This window comes from Phyllobates terribilis, unplaced genomic scaffold (assembly GCF_046119375.1).
Source record: "Phyllobates terribilis strain yellow unplaced genomic scaffold, ASM4611937v1 Scaffold_14__1_contigs__length_39327217, whole genome shotgun sequence".
Taxonomy (NCBI): domain Eukaryota; kingdom Metazoa; phylum Chordata; class Amphibia; order Anura; family Dendrobatidae; genus Phyllobates; species Phyllobates terribilis.
In genome coordinates, this window is record NW_027362774.1 from 24,175,526 (window position 1) to 24,193,588 (window position 18,063).

Here is an 18,063-nt window from a genome sequence, read left to right on the forward strand (position 1 = left end):
ATACATATTTTTGGTATAGTTTTGATAAACTTTGTAAAAGTGAAAAAAAAAAGAAACAAAAAACGCTCAGAATGTGCTTCGAGGAACGCGCCGCCATAGTGGTCGCTCTCTATCGCCCTCGCGAGTTAGTGATAAAAAAAATATATATATACAAAAATAAGATTAATACTGTCAGTAAGTTTTGGAATTTTTTTGGTATATATATATATATATATATATATATATATATATATATATATATATATATATATATATATATATATATATATATATATATATATATATATATATATATATATATATATATCTCTATCTATATATCTTTCCATTCTAGAAAATACAAGGGGGTGGGGGGGTAAATTTAACAATAAGGGGCTTCTGCAAAAAGAATGAAATGACGATTTAAATACATATAAACTATATATATAATAATATTTATATATAAAGAATATTTCTTGTAACATTGATCGGGATGATGGAGGGTTTGGGGGGGGGGGGGGGGGGACCTGTAAAGAAAAAGGGGGGTCAGGATTCTGTGGTAAGCACCATGTATATAAGCATCTCTGCAGCCACTTTGGTTGGAAGAATCTCCGCACCCGTTGAGGGGGTCTTGAGGGGAATAAATGAGGGAGGGGGGATTTCATGGCACTGAGAAGTGACATTTGTAAAAAATAGACTTTGACGTCATCTACCTGCTATTTCGTTAGATATTTGTCGGAGCCAGCTCACATAGATATTATTTTTTCATTTCTATATTATTATTTTTTACTTTTAAAGAATAATTGAAAGTTTTTTGTGTTTTTTTTTTTTTTTTTTTTTTTTTACTATCCCAGAATCAGCGCCTTCTCTCTCGGCAGGAGTGTTATGTGCATAATGCCTTTGGCCAAGACGAATAAACAGTAGAAAAATAATTAAAAATAAAAAATTGCCAGAAAGAGAGGTTGTTTTATGACACAACCAGGTTCTTTCTGGGATGAGATGGAGGGGGTTATACGCCAACCTTGGCCTCCCAGGATCCTTGGGCTTTCATAGGGGCACGGGGTGGGGGATGGCAACCTTGTTGTATAGGGAAGGTGCCCCTCAACCCAGGACAGTAATCAGTTGAACGGACCCTCATCCCCAAATCTGATGCCATTCTATGGGGACGCCATATAAATACAGCAATTGTTAAGGAGAAATGGACACCTCCAGCCCACCAGGGCCTAGAGTCGTACAGGGTCGGGGGGCCGCACTTCTGTCCCCTCTTGGGCATGCTTGGCCCGGCTCGCCACTATACAATCTGCACTCAGTGTTACTAATATGGATTTTCTCTCTTATGGGGGTACAGGGTGGGTAGGGGGTTAGTATGTTTCCCATAAAAAAATAAAAAAGGGGGAACTCTTCTGAATTTCTAAAAAACTACACTGCTCGTCTCACGTATTTCGATGGAAACCACAAAAACACAGGATCAGAACCAGACAACCCAAACTTTCCACGACAAGTTATGAGACTGCAAAACCCATCCCACCCCCTTGGATACACACCCCCCACCCGAAAAAAAAACAAAGGAACGCAGCTGACACGGACGCCAAGCAGCTTGTTCAGAACTGGTGCAGGTAGGAAGGCCGGCGCTCGTGCTTCATCTGGAAAGATTTAAAGCCCTTGTTTGCCTGCTGGGATGGCGGCGGCTGCTGCGCGTAAGCGAACGTAGAGGAGATCCCGGTCGGTGGAGCACAGTCGTTGGCCGTGGACCAGACCGGTGATTGCAGCATTTGCATTGTGTCGTTCCATTGGCTCACCGGATTCGTCATGTGGTATAAAGAAGAACTCTGATTGGGCAGTGTATTGGTAAGGGGGGAGGAGTGCTGCCAGGGGGCCTTGGGCGGCCAAGTTTTGGTTTTGTTCTCCTAAAAATAGAGGGGTAAAAAAAAAAAACATTTAATCAGATGCTCGGTCCCATTGCAAGGCAGGGTTGAGACTGGCGTATTTCGCGGACCCTCGGCCTCGAATCGACCCCAATAAATGGCGATTTCCCGGTCGGCATCTCACCTGGTTGAGGTCATCCACCGTGGAGAGGAGAGGTGGTGACGGTAGTGTGTTTGCCTCCTGCTCACCACTGCTGTGTTTCCTAAAGAAAGCAGAACAGAAGGGGTTAACAAGTAATAATAATTAGGAATAATAGTCCTGCCCCCACCCCCACCGCATAGTACAAGGTCCCGTGTTCATGTAGGACAGTGGGGTACAAACATCTCATTTCTGGTTTTCGGATGTCACTTACCTCCTCTGCTTGACGGCAGCGACAAGGTCCGGCCCTGAGAACATGGAGAATAGACTGTCTCCGTTTGCAGATGAGGTCTCGTCGCTGGAGCTGGCGGAGTCTCCCTGAGCGCCCGTCCAGCTGCTGTTCATCACGTCTCTGGAAGACAAGGGTACGGTACTGTGCAATACGTCCACACTGCCCGAGGCCCCGGAAACAGACTGCGCGCGCGACCCGGAAACAGACTGCGCGCGCGACCCGGAAACAGACTGCGCGTGCGACCCGGAAACAGACTGCGCACAATGAGTGCAATTATAGAGATACCAAACTTATAAAAACCTTACATTATTTTTTTAGAGGCTTAAAAAAATTATGAACTTTGTTAAAATAAAAAATAAAAAAGAAGTTATTTTGTGTCGTCGTTTCATCCGAGACCTGTAACTTATTTTTCTGCCGCAGGAGCCGAGTGAGGTCTCGTTTGTTGAGCGCTGAACTGTAGCTTTTACTACTATGATTTTGGTCGTACGGGTCACTTTTTGATTGCCATTTATTGGGGAAGGTGTGAGGACAGAAAACAGTAATTTAACTTTTTTTTTATTCCTTTTCGCAGTTTAACGTATGGGTTATAAAGGATTTGCAGATGCAGCGATAACCAATATGCTTTTTTTTTTTTATTTTCGGATGGGGAAACCTGTGCAATATAATTTATTTTATTTTTTTCGCTTTTAAATATTAAAAACTTTTTTTTTGCTTTGAACTTTTTTAGTCCCCATGGGGGAGTTGAACCTGTGATCGTCTGATTGCTCTTTCTATATAGTGCAATAATAATGTATTGCAGTATACAGACGCCCAAGTCTGTGCGGTGACAGGGGCACCATGGTCGCGGCGATTTCCCTGGGGAAGGGGAGGGGGGGTCTTCAGTAAATCCCCAGCAGTCATAGCCTCCCACGATCATGGAGGGGAGCAATGGGCGATGGAACGGACACCCCACAGGTAATGTTAAGAGTTTAACAGAGGCATTTATGCTGTTAAACAGCAGCGATCGGAGCTTGGTTTTGCCTCCCATCAGCCGAGAATCCATTAAAAAAAAAAAAAGGGGGGTGGTCAGTGCAGGACCACCCTACCGGGCAGTTGTGCAGGAGCTGAGCCATAAGCTGCCTTGTTCTTACCCCTCTGAGAAATATTCTGGGAATGGCCAGGTTCTGTGCGACTCGTCAGGATGGGGCCAGTTGCTCCGTGTGGTGCTCGGCCGGCGGACATGCTGTGCTTGCCGTTTTTGTTGCATAGCTTGGTTGACCCCGGCCACATAGCGGGCAAACTCCGGGTCCGAGCCAACTGCGGGGAGAGATGGGAAAAAGCACACACGACAGTCAGTGGTTGCCAGACTCAGCTGTTTGCTCTGTGTCATCCCCCAGGACTAAGCCTTTAAGCCTCCCTGTCTTCTACCTCTGAATACAGCACAATGGGCGACTCAATGCCAGTCAGCAGCTGCTAAAGCTCCTGCTTACAGGCAGAAAATCCCACCCATTAGTTAGAAATAATAGCAGGCTGGCAGACGAGGCCGCGATCTGCACTGACGGCGGGGTTACTTCATAATATAGGGTGATAAGACCAAAGCTAGTGCTCTCTGTTATCTTCTATTATTAAAAGCTAAAGTGGCAGCGGCAATAATAAAGCATGTCTCCATTCATTCTCTGTCTGGATGCAGCTTAGCATCAGGGGGCCACTGTTCTAGGCCCCGATCGTGGTGCATCCTATGGATATTTCCAATTTAGACATTCGTGCAATATCGCTTTATAGAAATTCTGCTGCCGAGTGCGAAGTCCGAGGGGTAAGAGTGGGACAGATCCTCTCATGTTCATTACATCCCTGTATCAGGCCTTGTAACTCTCTGCTAAGAATCAGGATAGCTCCTGCTGCTGATAGTCATGTAGCACGCACGCAGGAGCGCAAGCCGGGCCCCGAAGCGCCCCCGCCGACAGAGGGAGAGAGCAAGCCGGGCCCCGGCGCGCCCCCGCCGACAGAGGGAGAGAGCTGAGCTTTGCCGAGGAGCTGGCACCCGACTAGTGGAATCATATATAAAAGGAAATGTATTGTGTATACAAGTATCTAAAAACCAGAGTCGTCACCTGCAGGATCAAAAGGCAGAATGTCTCCGAGCATCCCGAACACGCCTTCACTTTGGTCACGGTTTGGCCAAGTGTTATTTCGAGGACCTTGAGATTTCTGCCCCAGCATCTCGGACATCATGTTATCCATAAAACTGCTGACCAGCCCCATGCTATACAGGTCGGAGCTGAGATCGGAGACCCCCTGACCGCTCCACTGGCTAAGCTGACCGAGGGGAGACAGGCCGCTGCCGACGGCTTGTGACGACTGCTGGGAGGAGCTGTTTAACCATTTCCCAGACGGGTGCGGCGACTGCTGCTGCTGCTGGGGGCCGATGGGCTGAAACAAGTGCTGATAATACTGCAGCTGCGGCTTCTGGGAGATAGGCAGCGGCGGCTGCTGTAACAGTCCCTGTTGTTGCTGCGGCGGTTGCGTTGGAGGATGCATCGGAGGGGGGTGCATTACTGGCTGCGACGGTTGCTTTACAGTCCCTTGTTTCTGCTCCGGGGCTACAGAGGACGTAGCAGAATTTCTCCTCTTGACCACAGGAGAGGTCTGCTGAGATTTGCCCATGTTAAAGCCGGATAGGAAATCGATGACATCCTGCATTTCCTGGTCAGACGGCAGGTTCATCCCCTTCTCGTCCTTTAAATCGTCTCCTTTAAACAAGTCCTCTCTGCGGTCGACCAGAAAGCCATTGACTATGTGGCTGTTGGTGCTGTGGCCGGAGCCGTCCATGGACCTGGAGAAGCTCCCCAGGGTCAGCATGCTCTGCAGCTTGGAGTCCGTGTGGTTGGGGTGTTTCCCCTTTTCATCTGAGTGGTTAGTGGTTAAGACATGTTTGGAGGGGGTCTGAGGGACGGAGTAACTCCCGCTGTGACCCGAGACGCTACAAGACACTTTCTTGGTGAACCGCGATGTCAGTTTGGAGAAAGTTTTTTGCAGTCCACCCGCCGACTTGCTGCCGTTCCCGTGCGGAAGATCGATCTGGTTCCCGAACTCGGAGGTTTCTCTCTGCAGCTGAATCTGGATGATTGGCAATACTTGTTCCCTGCAAGCAAAGGAAAAGGTCAGAAAACCTTAAAGGTGTGCGATACATATCAGATTGGGGGGAGGTCCAACACATGGCAATGGTATTTGCGGGTTTCGCCAATATATTGGGACACGTACCGGCCCTCCTTCCAGCGGGCGACATCAAACACGGCTGTGTACAGGACATCCACCAGCCCCAGGGTCTTCTCCGGGTCCAGGCTCCTCTGCAGCAGAGACATCGTCGCCGGGTCTTCCTTTAAACACCTGAGGATCACACAAGGAAGGAATATATGACAGCTGGAAAGACTACTACCAATCTATAGAAGTGGCAAAGAATGGATTGGAGGTGTCAGACCTGTGGACCCCACACCTTCAATCTGCAGCCATATACGTCGGGAGGTCGTCAGAGCGCACTCCGTTTTGGAGGAGATGCAGGGATCGAACCCTTTGCATTTCTGATCTTCCCCAAAGCTACGACTTACTGTATATATACTCCTGTGTATATAGTGGAAGTGCTGCCGACATTATGCATTCTGTACGGGGGCAGATCTATCGCCGCAGTTATGGCTGTTCTGTCACCTGCAGTTTGCATCAGTGCGATCAACGTGTATGTAGTCAATGCCTCTCTAGTCCCCCCAGTCTCAGCAAAAAAAGAAAAAACACAAATTACCAAGTGGATGGAACTTGCACGATGAGCCGGGAGCCCTCCAGACTGATCTGCGGAGCATACGCTTCCTTATTCTCTATCTGTGCTGTATCAACGACCACCTAGTTTTTGGGGAGGGGAACAAAAAACAATCAAAAAAAAAAAAAAAAAAAAAAAAAAAAAAACCACATTAATAGCATAGATCAGAAAGAGCTTAGACAGGTCGGGCAAATCATCACAGACGGAAGTGATCACCGATCACCCTCAGCTCTACTATAATGGACAATGTAGGTTTATGTACACACCTCTCCTGCAATCCCATGCACCATGCAAAGCCCTGACCATTGTATAATCCGCATTTCTGTAACTTTGTCTGCCACATCGGACAGTCCCCTAGACAATGAATTGAGTGGAGATGCTCGACCACCCCCGTTCCATGGAGACCCCTGGTCTCGGGATTGGTCAGACCCCTGGTCCCTTTAAAAACCCATCAGCAGCATAAATCTCCATTTGTTACAATGTGTCAGGGCAGATAATGTGGAGTCCGGCCTATTTAGCTCACAGAGGATTTCCTAGAGTAAATACAACTGTAGCAAAACTTCAGCTGTGCGAAACGTTCCGTTTCCTGAATATCCGATCTTTGGACCTCCCGGCTCGTCTGTAAACAGGGAGTTTTGCACTTTTCCCATTAATTACGGGAAATGCTGGACACCGGCCATGAATCAGGCGGGGGTGGACGGCTCGCTGGGAATCTGGGCTGGAGGGTTAAAAGTTGCTCTAAGCTCCGAGACTCTCGGTGACGATTGCACGATCGCAGCCAAAAGCTGGTTTCTCACACCCAGCCTGGTGGAGGACGCAGGAGGCTTCCTGCCCGACAGGTGCTTCCTCCCTTCCTATGAGATCATAACCCCAGCACTGCTAAAAACCCCCCTGCTGCCGCCTGTCGCTCTATACCTGGAGAAAATAACACTACCGGATCATCCCCTACTTCAGGGGTAAAGAAGGTCCAGATGGGACTAGATGTGTGGGCTGCAGACGAGTCTCCTATTATCAAGCCTGCAAGTGACAACTTGTCGTGCAGGGTGTGCCGGGAGTGACACAGGCCCATCCGGAGACTCGCGGAGCATGCAAGTGATCCCAGGGCCTTCTGCATGTGCAAGTGAACTCATCCCTCCTTGCAGAAGCCCCCCATTAACATTAGATAGCTAAAGCCCACCACAGATTACACTTACCAGACCAGCCTGGCCAAAAAGCAACTGCACTGCAGTTTTACATGCCCCCCGCCAAGTGGAAGGACACACTTGATTGAGAATTTCCGTCACGGCGGTTTCGTCCCGGTCGGTCATGCCGTTGTGAGCGTCGGCCTCTCTGATCAGCTGCAGCATGGCGTGCTGGAAGGACACAGCGGAGATTGGGCATTAACCGAGAACTCGGCAGAATGAAACGTTTAATTGCAGGCACAAAGCTTACAGTTTTTAGCTTCAGGTTATCGGTTGAGGACTCGTTGAAGGACGTCCCTTTCAGGAAGTGGGAGCCGATCTGCACCGGTATGGTCGGCAGCTCGCACTGGATCGGCTGCGGTGGCGTCTGCCTCCTTCCCGCCTGTTGTGCCTCTGCGTCGCTGCAGCAGCCCTGTGGGGACGGAAAAGTCACTTTCTCATGAATAAAAACCCAAACTCACATCTTCGGTGCAGCAGACTAAGGCTATGTTCACACGTTGCGTTTTGTTATGCAAATTTTAAGCAGCACCAGCAAAACCTATGAGATTTCACAAATCTCATGCACACACATTGGTTTTATTTTCCTGACTGAATTGGAAAACTGCAGCATGTCACTTCTTTCAGTGTTTTTCACCCATAGAAAGCAATGAGTAAATGCAAAAACGCAGCAGAAAAAAAAAAATAAAAAACTCAGGTATCAGGTTTTGCTGCGTTTTTAGGGAAAAAAGCAGGTGCAACAGGATGTGAAACCCATTTGTTTTTGTGATTTTCCCAAGTTTAAGCCTTAAGGTCTTGGTCTCCTCACCTGAGAATGGCAGCCAGGATTAAACATTGGCCAACTAAGGTGCGAAATTGAACAATACCTGATCAATTCAAAGTGTGAGAGTAAACGGTGTCCTACAAGCTTAGGTAAACTATTCCTGACCAATTCACCTCCCCCGCAGTTACATTTGTAATTGTATATATTATTTTTTGTGCAGAATAATAACTTTTTTTGCAGACATAAAAATCTTTTTCCACTAAATAATTTCATCAAATTGCCCCTTTTTCCCAAAATGGTTTTATGGTTTCACATATGTCTTACATTGGTGACCTAACACCTTGCATTGTTCATGCTTCTGTACTGGAAGCAAAGCTAAAAACTTTGGGATCCTGAAAGACGCAGCAAAACCTGCTTTTTGTAAGCAGCTTCTTTACTGCCAAGAGAGCAGGTTTTGCCTGGAGATTAAAAAAAAAAAAAAAAAAAGAAGCAAAAATTCAACGTGTAAACATAGCCTTAGAACGGGTCTGCATATCGCCCATTGTCTTGCAGCCGGGGGACAGCCCACCGATCCAACACTTGCTTTCCCGTCCCTTTTCCGTTACCTTCAGACATTCTTCGATAGCCTTGGGATTGAGGTGGAAGCCGGCCTTCATGGCATATTCACAGTGACCTAAACTTTCCAGCGCCATCCGATATGCCTGCAACAACACCAGCGGCGGACACATTTAACATGAAACATTTAACGGAGATCTGGAAGTGACCACAAAGACGCGGCAGCGGTGCAAGGTCTCACCTGTAAGGTGCTGTCGATCTTCAGGTTCAGCTCCTTCAGGTGATGCTCCGGGATGGCCAAGCTCTGCGAGCAGAAAAGCTGCTGGACTTCTAACCCGGCCAGGGAGCCGTCGCATCCTCTCTCTCGCAGGCGGCTTGTGGCCTGTCAGCAGAAACGACATGTTAGAATAATGCAGCGGCGCTCGATCAGCAAATTCTGAACTCAGAAAACACGATGGATCTCGCTGAGCGTCCCGGCAGGAGCCCGTTCTGTGCCGCGGGGAGAATTGGCGCTGGTGCTCGGCCATTCCTCAAGTGCAGAACCAACACGTGAGACCCTGTAAAAAGTGCAGGACGTGGGCACCTCTCATCCTAGTGCAATGCTTAATTTGTCCTGTGGTGGCGCTGCAGGGACAGATCACAGATGATCGCTGGGGGTGGAAAGTCTCCTGTGGGATTGCGATTTGCATTTTCAATGTTTATTTGGCGCTGCAGTAAATATTTAAAGGGACATGGACGAAGGAATTGCTCCACGTCAGGCCATTTCCAAGCACAGATGTCTGCAACCTGCAGCATGCTGGGACTTGTAGTAGACGGCCGCTCTACCTCGCCTTGATCTGACCTAGTTTTGCAGATTACCGGTCTCCGGGTCCAGAGTCCTTGTGCTGACAAGTGTTACTGCAGGTTAATAGCTGGAGGAGGAGGAGGACGGCAGCCCTGGGCATGAGAAATGGCTCTGGCAACACAACCCTGAAACCTGCGGCCCATTCACATCACCAAGGAGTAAACAGAGGACGTCGCTGAAGGAGGACGAGGGCAACGAGCGACTGCGGACCCTCCCCGGGACAGCGCAGCGGCTCCTCTCCGGTGTCACTGGCAGCAAGCGCAACGTGCGGCTCACGTGTGGAAGGATAGGTAAAAGGATGTGGACATTTTTTTTTTCTTAAATGCATTTATTTGGGGCTAAAATTAATTTAATAAAAATTTTGCACCGTTTGCCTTCTATAGTCTCAGTGTTGCACTGGCTTATTGAATGAGTTAACTGAAAAACCATCAGTGAGCTCATTAAAAGACAAATCTACTGGGAGAGTTTCTGCCTTTTTCTGAGCTCCTCTCCGCTGATTTATGACCACATCAAAGTTGAACGTGCCGGGGAAACAAGGAGCAAAAACAAAGCAAATTTTTAATGAAACCCAAAAGCTAAAATATTTGGTAGGAAAAGAAAAAAAAACAAAACTGCGATTGTAATGATCTGAACACGCAAGGTATAAGCAATAAGCTGCACTCCAGCGAGGACACACTCACGCCTTCTGCAAATAGGAGCGAATCCAGTCACATAGCCGGACATCGGAGGAGAAATTCAGCCGACTTCAGGCTCATATGGAATCACTTATCCAAACCACAGACTCAACTACATTCCTGTATGTCCCATCCCCCCCCCCCATACTAAAAGGGCATGTACACATTATCCCACGGCTTGGGGAGGAACGCAGCGGACGGTACAGAGTCAATGTCCAACACATTCAACAGCCTCAACACCTGACAATATAGGATGTCACAGCTCACCTCCTCCTCCTCCTGTACAATGACTGATAATACCTCCATATACAGTAGATAACACAGGATCCACCATTCACAATAGGTGATGTCACAGCTCACCTCCTCCTCCTCCTGTACAATGACTGATAACACCTCTATATACAGTAGATAACACAGGATCCACCATTCACAATAGGTGATGTCACAGCTCACCACCTCCTCCTCCTGTACAATGACTGATAACACCTCTATATACAGTAGATAACACAGGATCCACCATTCACAATAGGTGATGTCACAGCTCACCACCTCCTCCTCCTGTACAATGACTGATAATACCTCTATATACAGTAGATAACACAGGATCCACCATTCACAATAGGTGATGTCACAGCTCACCTCCTCCTCCTCCTGTACAATGACTGATAACACCTCTATATACAGGCAAGTGTAATGAGCTGCAACTTGAGACTCTCCAGGGCATGCTGGGAGTTATAGTCCCACAACAGCAAGAGAAAAGGCTAATGCTAGAACTAGGGAAAATCCTGGACAGAGGAGACCTTAACTAAAGCACAGTTGTAGCCGGGGCAGATGAGCCCGCCACGTTCCTGCAGGCGATATTTAGCGGACTTGGCAACTGTTTACATTACGGGAACTGGGGATTAAATGGCGACTTTCAGTTAAAAAAAAAAATAAAAAAATCCCCATTTGCAGAGTTTCCATCCGCACATTCCTCGCTCGGAGTTCCCTGTCCATACGTTGTCTATAAATAACCCGGTGTGAGGAGACAAGAGCCGTATTATACAGGCGGCCGCCGTCACCCGCGCTGGCACCGCCGCGCTCTCCCACACAGCGCGAGCCCTCCAATTAGAGAAAAGGTCAGTGTGCGGACGGAGACGTCCTCCCTGCAGACAATGCACAAAGGCCCCCACAGAGCCGAGACGTGGAGCGGCCGCCCCGGACACTGATGGCTTCTGCCCGGTACTGGACGTACAGCAGAGCGCGATCAGTGCCTTGGACTGACGCTCCGTACTGGTGTATTTGCCAGACAGTATGGCAGCCTGGGAACGTGCTGCACCACTACCAAAGTATTCCCGGCAGGGGTCACCGGGCCGCCGTGCACCACTAACAGCGTCGCCGGCAGGGGTCACCGGGCCGCCGTGCACCACTAACAGCGCCGCCGGCAGGGGTCACCGGGCCGCCGTGCACCACTAACAGCGCCGCCGGCAGGGGTCACCGGGCCGCCGTGCACCACTAACAGCGCCGCCGGCAGGGGTCACCGGGCCGCCGTGCACCACTAACAGCGCCGCCGGCAGGGGTCACCGGGCCGCCGTGCACCACTAACAGCGCCGCCGGCAGGGGTCACCGGGCCGCCGTGCACCACTAACAGCGCCGCCGGCAGGGGTCACCGGGCCGCCGTGCACCACTAACAGCGCCGCCGGCAGGGGTCACCGGGCTGCCGTGCACCACTAACAGCGCCGCCGGCAGGGGTCACCGGGCTGCCGTGCACCACTAACAGCGCCGCCGGCAGGGGTCACCGGGCTGCCGTGCACCACTAACAGCGCCGCCGGCAGGGGTCACCGGGCTGCCGTGCACCACTAACAGCGCCGCCGGCAGGGGTCACCGGGCTGCCGTGCACCACTAACAGCGCCGCCGGCAGGGGTCACCGGGCTGCCGTGCACCACTAACAGCGCCGCCGGCAGGGGTCACCGGGCTGCCGTGCACCACTAACAGCGCCGCCGGCAGGGGTCACCGGGCTGCCGTGCACCACTAACAGCGCCGCCGGCAGGGGTCACCGGGCTGCCGTGCACCACTAACAGCACCGCCGGCAGGGGTCACCGGGCTGCCGTGCACCACTAACAGCACCGCCGGCAGGGGTCACCGGGCTGCCGTGCACCACTAACAGCACCGCCGGCAGGGGTCACCGGGCTGCCGTGCACCACTAACAGCGCCGCCGGCAGGGGTCACCGGGCTGCCGTGCACCACTAACAGCGCCGCCGGCAGGGGTCACCGGGCTGCCGTGCACCACTAACAGCGCCGCCGGCAGGGGTCACCGGGCTGCCGTGCACCACTAACAGCGCCGCCGGCAGGGGTCACTGGGCTGCCGTGCACCACTAACAGCGCCGCCGGCAGGGGTCACCGGGCCGCCGTGCACCACTAACAGCGCCGCCGGCAGGGGTCACCGGGCCGCCATGCACCACTAACAGCGCCGTTCACTGATTATTCAGGCAGAGCAGTCAGTATGGGCAGAGCAGGATTAAACAGGTTGTCTGATAACAGTTTTAAATAAGTTCTCCATGGCAAGGAGTCCGACATTAAGTTTTTGGTAGCAGTGATGGTTCATAGACCAACACTTAATTTAAAATATATAAAAAAAAAAGTTGTCCGGGCAGAGACTGCCCCCTGATGTGACATTGGGTGGAGAGAGACATCAGTGCTCAGAGACAGGCCCGGGGCGCAGGAGGGAGATGGTGAGACGGGCCCGGGGAGCACATAAGCCCGGGGAGCAGTGAGGGGAAGAAGACGGGCCCGGCCCGGGGCACAGTGAGGTGGTAGGAGGGGTGTGGGGTCAAGAGCCCGGGGAGCAGTGAGCGTGGGGGGTCAAGAGCCCAGGGCGCAGTGAGGGTGGGGGGTCAAGAGCCCGGGGCGCAGTGAGGGTGGGGGGTCAAGAGCCCGGGGCGCAGTGAGGGAGGGGGGGGGGGGGGGGGGGAGGGGACCACGAGCCCGGGGCGCAGTGAGGGGGAGAAGACAGGCCCAGGGTGGGGGTTGTGAGAGGGGCCTTCTGCTGCATCTGTCCCATTTATCTTTAAAGGACTGTAGACAAATTACAAAAGGTCCTGAGATAATGCAGGAGGCGGAAGCATCCACTTGGCTTTATGTCGGCCTGCCCCTGCCCGTCACACTTTCAGCTGCCTCATCGTTGCGCCATATCTCCTACGCTCCCTCATACGCAGCTCCTGCCCTTTGAATCATTTGGTGACGGTCCAGGCCATGTGGCTGATGAAAGGATTTCTGCACCGTACATCTTCAGACATCATGAGTCCCGTATGACTGTGCGGCAGGACGACGGCCTCCATCCTCACAGGTCAGAAGACTATTGAGACACATGCGGCTAGGAGACAACAGCTGAGTGGCTCCTCACCTCGGTAGCTCCTCGCCAGGTCCGCACAGCGTCGTCCAGCTCTCTTGTGGGGCTTAGCTCGCCGGGTCCGGGAGCGTTCTTGCGCTCTTGTGCTATCGCTTCAGCGAAGGGCTGCACTTTCTGCAACGCCTGAGACAAGAACTGAAAATGAACCTGCATCACAGTCAAGAAACAGCGACCGAGCACCTGTGGAGAGGAGGAAAGCGTGCGTTACTACTACATTTAAGTAATCATTTAAAAAGGGAGTTTTCAGCCCCCAAAAAATCATAGATGGAAAGACTTATGAGTGATATAGCAGATTAGTAATATTTGTTTTTGCCATTTTATTGCATTTTCTGCACGCTACATTTAGTTCCTAAACGTCTGGACAAGCTCTTTAAAAAGGATGTATTTAAAGGGGTCATCAGGAATTTTACAAAATTTCAGCCCTGCAGTAGGGAATGTTATGGAATAAAGTAATACCCTTTAAATACCCCAATGCTGATAACCCCAGTAGTTCCAGCAGCTACGATGTGCCGTCCTTAGGCTGGTTATCAATCTCAGTGATCATGTATGAGTGTACGGCAGGTGACTGCCGAGTCCTGTGATTGGTTGCAGCGGTTAGGTGACTGATGGACGGGACAGCATCACTGCAGGGCCAGCAAGAGCAGCGCAACAAACAAGGAAAAGCAGAACGCCTCCATCTTCCATGTGAAGCCAGATCTAGACTCGGCAGAACATGAGATCACTTCTAGATAAAACAATGAAGCTTTCACGCCGGTGGCAGAATTCCTGACTGATCTGTAATCTGCGACCTGACGGAAGACAGAGGGAAGTATAAGCGTGACCCCGCAAGGATCCTGCTCACATTGTCCAAGACATAACTTCACTTTGTCCTCTCATCATCGATCAATGGTGGCATCACCACGATGGGATTGTCACCGGCTTTCCTAGGGGCCTGAACGGCACAGCAACTAGTCCTGCAGGCAAGTGACTGGTAGGCACCCAGCTTTCCCAGAATCAGTATCGTGAGAAAGACAATGGATCGGGCATGCTAGGATTCAGCATGCCCAATCCTTCTTTCCCATGACAACTACCAGATTTGTGGAGAGATCACTTCATAATTGGGCACATGATCGGTGCTGATGCGAAGGGGGCAGGCTGACAAGAAAAGGGTCTACTAATTAAACTAAACCGATCACTGCCATAGGTAGAGAAAGGGAGCTGGCTAAGCTATTATAATGAGCCGTCGGCCAGCCCCCTTCTCACACAGCAGCTAAGCCAGTCTCTTTTTCCGTCTATGATGGCAGCTGGCTTAGCTACGGAAAAGCCCCCATCCCACAATAGCCAAGACAGCCCCCTTTCCGTCTATACATCAGCCATGACAGACAAGGGGGCTGGCTTAGCAACTAAAATGAATTATCCACAACTCATCGCAAAATAGCCAAGACAGCCCCCTTTCCGCCATGACAGATAAGGGGGTTGGCTTAACAATTAAAATCATTACACAATAGCCAAGACAGCCCCTGTTACGTCTATGCATCAATCATGACAGGCAAGGGGGCTGGCTTAGCAATTAAAATGAGACAGTCAGCCCCTTCACATACACAGCGCTGCCGTCTTTGTAAAGACAAAATTATTCATTTCTAATTCTAAGAAATCTAAAGTTAGTTCTTCTTTCAGTGGAAAATCACTTAAGAAATGCAGAAAGACGCCGCAGTAACAAGTATCTGCACATCCAGAAAGAAGAAAACAAGAAAGGAAGACCGAAGTATTTAATCAGGAAAGTTCTGACTGTTTTCCTCCTGACATGTGCAGACAAGGAGCGATCAGAGCGCCGGCGTCCCGTCCACAGCTGCTTCACATGGGGAGGAAATAAAATGTCTATTTTGGTCCCCTGACGTCTGGCAGCGCACGGCTTGTCAAACAAGCAGACGTCACGTCTTGTGCAAGCAAGAAAAACACATGAATGAAGGATCCGCGTGATCACAGGGGAAACACACCAGCGAGCGACCGCCTCCCACCTGATCACAAGGGAAACACACCAGAGAGCGAGCGCCTCCGACCTGATCACAGGGGAAACACCAGCGAGCGACCGCCTCCGACCTGATCACAGGAGAAACACACCAGCGAGCGAGCGACCGCCTCCGACCTGATCACAGGGGAAACACACCAGCGAGCGACCGCCTCCGACCTGATCACAGGGGAAACACACCAGCGAGCGAGCGAGCGACCGCCTCCCACCTGATCACAGGGGAAACACACCAGCGAGCGAGCGACCGCCTCCCACCTGATCACAGGGGAAACACACCAGCGAGCGACCGCCTCCAACCTGATCACAGGGGAAACACACCAGCGAGCGACCGCCTCCAACCTGATCACAGGGGAAACACCAGCGAGCGACCGCCTCCGACCTGATCACAGGGGAAACACCAGCGAGCGACCGCCTCCGACCTGATCACAGGAGAAACACACCAGCGAGCGAGCGACCGCCTCCGACCTGATCACAGGGGAAACACACCAGCGAGCGACCGCCTCCGACCTGATCACAGGGGAAACACACCAGCGAGCGAGCGACCGCCTCCCACCTGATCACAGGGGAAACACACCAGCGAGCGACCGCCTCCAACCTGATCACAGGGGAAACACACCAGCGAGCGACCGCCTCCAACCTGATCACAGGGGAAACACCAGCGAGCGACCGCCTCCGACCTGATCACAGGGGAAACACCAGCGAGCGACCGCCTCCGACCTGATCACAGGAGAAACACACCAGCGAGCGAGCGACCGCCTCCGACCTGATCACAGGAGAAACACACCAGCGAGCGAGCGACCGCCTCCGACCTGATCACAGGGGAAACACACCAGCGAGCGAGCGACCGCCTCCCACCTGATCACAGGGGAAACACACCAGCGAGCGACCGCCTCCCACCTGATCACAGGGGAAACACCAGCGAGCGACCGCCTCTGACCTGATCACAGGGGAAACACACCAGCGAGCGACCGCCTCCGACCACATCACTGGGGAAACACATGAGCGTGCAGCCGCCTCCGACCACATCACTGGGGAAACACATGAGCGAGCAGCCGCCTCCGACCTGATCACAGGGGAAACACCAGCGAGTGACCGCCTCCGACCACATCACTGGGGAAACACATGAGCGAGCAGCCGCCTCCGACCTGATCACAGGGTAAACACACCAGCGAGGGACCGCCTCCGACCTGATCACAGGGGAAACACACCAGCGAGCGACCGCCTCCGTCCTGATCACTGGGGAAACACACCAGCGAGGGACCGCCTCCGACCTGATCACTGGGGAAATACATGAGCGAGCGGCCGCCTCCGACCTGATCACTGGGGAAATACATGAGCGAGCGGCCGTCTCCGACTTGATCACTGGGGAAGTACATGAGCGAGCGGCCGTCTCCGACCTGATCACTGGGGAAGTACATGAGCGAGCGACCGCCTCCGACCTGATCACTGGGGAAACACACGAGTGAGCGGCCGCCTCCAACCTGATCACAGGGGAAGTACATGAGCGAGCGGCCGCCTCCAACCTGATCACTGGGGAAATACATGAGCGAGCGGCCGTCTCCGACCTGATCACTGGGGAAGTACATGAGCGAGCGGCCGTCTCCGACCTGATCACTGGGGAAGTACATGAGCGAGCGGCCGCCTCCGACCTGATCACTGGGGAAGTACATGAGCGAGCGACCGCCTCCGACCTGATCACTGGGGAAATACATGAGCGAGCGACCGCCTCAGACGTGATCGCAGGGGAAACACATGAGCGAGCGCCCGCCTCCAACCTGATCACAGGGGAAATGCATGAGCGAGCGGCCACCTCAGACGTGATCACTGGGGAAATACAGTACAGACTACCTCTTGAAGCTCATCAAGAGAATGCCAAGAGTGTGCAAAGCAGTCATCAAAGCAAAAGGTGGCTACTTTGAAGAACCTAGAATATAAGACATATTTTCAGTTGTTTCACACTTTTTTGTTAAGTATATAATTCCACATGTGGTAATTCATAGTTTTGATGCCTTCAGTGTGAATGTACAATTTTCATAGTCATGAAAATACAGAAAAATCTTTAAATGAGAAGGTGTGTCCAAACTTTTGGTCTGTACTGTATGAGCGAGCGACCGCCTCAGATGTAATCATAGGGCGAAGATATCAGCGAGTGACTACCTCCAACATGATCACAGGGGAATCACACGAGTGAATCAGAGGCGGACGCTCGCTTGTGTTTTCCCTGTGATCATGTCGGAGCTGAAGTGATCAAAAGGGGAAACATACGAGTGGTGACCCCTGATGTGTGTGACCACAGTAATAAGTAGTTTTCCACCCCGTACACAGTCCTCGTATAGGACTATGCACTACGGCTGCTCAACTCCTCTGATAACGATTGTTTAGTTCTGACGACACTCTGCACACGTACGCTCAGTTCGGCCGAGCGTGCATTTGTTCTCAATGCTTTTTGGCCTCTGTCGGGGTGAATGGGAGTCTATGGATTAGTAAAGCCTTGTATCATTCTGAAAAATCAATGCCGGACCATTTTTGTTTTTTTAAAAACTCTGGTGCGCCGATGAACATTTCTGCAAATTTGGTTAAATATGGACAGC

At 51.5% G+C, this 18,063-nt stretch overlaps 1 protein-coding gene across 1 annotated transcript in view; it reads right to left on the reverse strand.

The window, feature by feature from the left end:
• Nucleotides 1-496: 496 nt before the first annotated feature.
• GARRE1 (granule associated Rac and RHOG effector 1) overlaps nucleotides 497-18,063 on the reverse strand; it is a 39,898-nt gene continuing 22,331 nt past the window's right edge. Inside the window, exons 3-14 of the mRNA XM_073659778.1 lie at nucleotides 13,459-13,644; nucleotides 8,800-8,940; nucleotides 8,609-8,704; nucleotides 7,494-7,655; nucleotides 7,256-7,414; nucleotides 6,048-6,145; nucleotides 5,516-5,641; nucleotides 4,366-5,396; nucleotides 3,406-3,571; nucleotides 2,258-2,395; nucleotides 2,029-2,107; nucleotides 497-1,886 (exon numbers count right to left, since the gene is read on the reverse strand). Coding sequence (XP_073515879.1) covers nucleotides 1,581-1,886; nucleotides 2,029-2,107; nucleotides 2,258-2,395; nucleotides 3,406-3,571; nucleotides 4,366-5,396; nucleotides 5,516-5,641; nucleotides 6,048-6,145; nucleotides 7,256-7,414; nucleotides 7,494-7,655; nucleotides 8,609-8,704; nucleotides 8,800-8,940; nucleotides 13,459-13,644 — 2,688 coding nt within the window. The 3' untranslated portion in view covers nucleotides 497-1,580. The remainder of the gene's footprint in view (nucleotides 1,887-2,028; nucleotides 2,108-2,257; nucleotides 2,396-3,405; nucleotides 3,572-4,365; nucleotides 5,397-5,515; nucleotides 5,642-6,047; nucleotides 6,146-7,255; nucleotides 7,415-7,493; nucleotides 7,656-8,608; nucleotides 8,705-8,799; nucleotides 8,941-13,458; nucleotides 13,645-18,063) is intronic.